Raw genomic sequence first — 1,237 nt, forward strand, 5'->3', positions numbered from 1 at the left:
AGAGAGAGAGAGAGAGAGAGAGAGAGAGAGAGAGAGAGAGAGAGAGAGAGAGAGAGAGAGAAATATTTGTTCCATAGATATTCATGAATAGTTTTAGTTACCAAAAAGAGATTTTATATGAAAGACATGTTACACTCACCCATTAATTGCTAGAGGATAAATTTTTCGGCGACAATTTTTCAAAATTTCGCGGCGAATTTTTAAAAGCCAAGCTGTGCTACATCTAGGGCTGCAATATTTCTTCATGGCACAATCACTTCTCACATGTTCAGCGATATCGTCGTAATCTACATACTCCCAGTTTATATCTTTTAATTTAACAGGCATCTCTTCAGTCGATATCAGGATGTATGAGTCTTGCGAATCCGTATTAGGAGATGAATTTGATGTTTCGGCAGTGTTATGTTTCTTCTCTCTCAGACTAACATTGTCCACGACATCTGGACTGAGCTGGGTGTCAGTCATAATCGATAGATTTTTGTTTGTTAAATATTCTTCCTTACAGACGTTAACCGATATTTTTATTCGTTCTGTGTTCACTATATTCTTCGAGAGTTCCTTCGATTGATTTTCGGTAAGATGTTTTTTACGGTAAAATCGTAACTTTCCAGTATTCGCCAACATGATTAAAATCGCTGCAGTTTGATCGTGAATTACGAATTACTTTCACTAATGCATCTTTACAGTTCTCTATTACACGAATGTCTTCTCAAGTCTGAACTTCTGATGCACACTTATACAGGCACATGTACTATTTTGACACATGAGACATCGATAATCTTCGTATCGGCGTTACTTTATGATAATTTGCAACTGCACGGTATTATACGATTTAATAACGTCATAACACTTGGGATCGCTCGACTAACGTTGTTCATCCAGTATGCGACCCCTACGAAGGAAAAAGTGGCACTGAACACTCTCCAGTCTAGCAAGTACCCACGCTCGCTAACCGGGGATACCCGGCCGATTGTGTACGCGTGTATTAAGAGGAGGGGTGTATGAGTCTATGGATTTAGATTTCTTATTAGATAGTATGAAACAATGGTATTCAAATATTTATCATTTAATGTAGTACTTCTTTAGTACTAATATTTTTCTATGCCAAGTACCTTTTACTCTCTCTTTCCAGAGAGAGAAATCTTCAAGAAATAATATATAAATTACCTTTAGCGACACAAATTATTGTCTTAGTACAAAGGCTATTTTAAATTATATTACATAAATAAAATTTTAT

General features: G+C 36.1%; 1 protein-coding gene across 1 annotated transcript in view; it reads right to left on the reverse strand.

The window, feature by feature from the left end:
* The window catches only part of LOC116844638, a 4,156-nt gene extending 3,256 nt beyond the window's left edge, over nucleotides 1-900 (reverse strand). The window contains exon 1 of the mRNA XM_032816456.1: nucleotides 140-900. Coding sequence (XP_032672347.1) covers nucleotides 140-624 — 485 coding nt within the window. The 5' untranslated portion in view covers nucleotides 625-900. The remainder of the gene's footprint in view (nucleotides 1-139) is intronic.
* Between the last annotated feature and the right edge of the window lie 337 nt (nucleotides 901-1,237).

The sequence above is a fragment of the Odontomachus brunneus genome, unplaced genomic scaffold, assembly GCF_010583005.1.
Source record: "Odontomachus brunneus isolate Ranch 3 - 2012 unplaced genomic scaffold, Obru_v1 Obru_scaffold_044, whole genome shotgun sequence".
In the NCBI taxonomy this organism is placed as follows: domain Eukaryota; kingdom Metazoa; phylum Arthropoda; class Insecta; order Hymenoptera; family Formicidae; genus Odontomachus; species Odontomachus brunneus.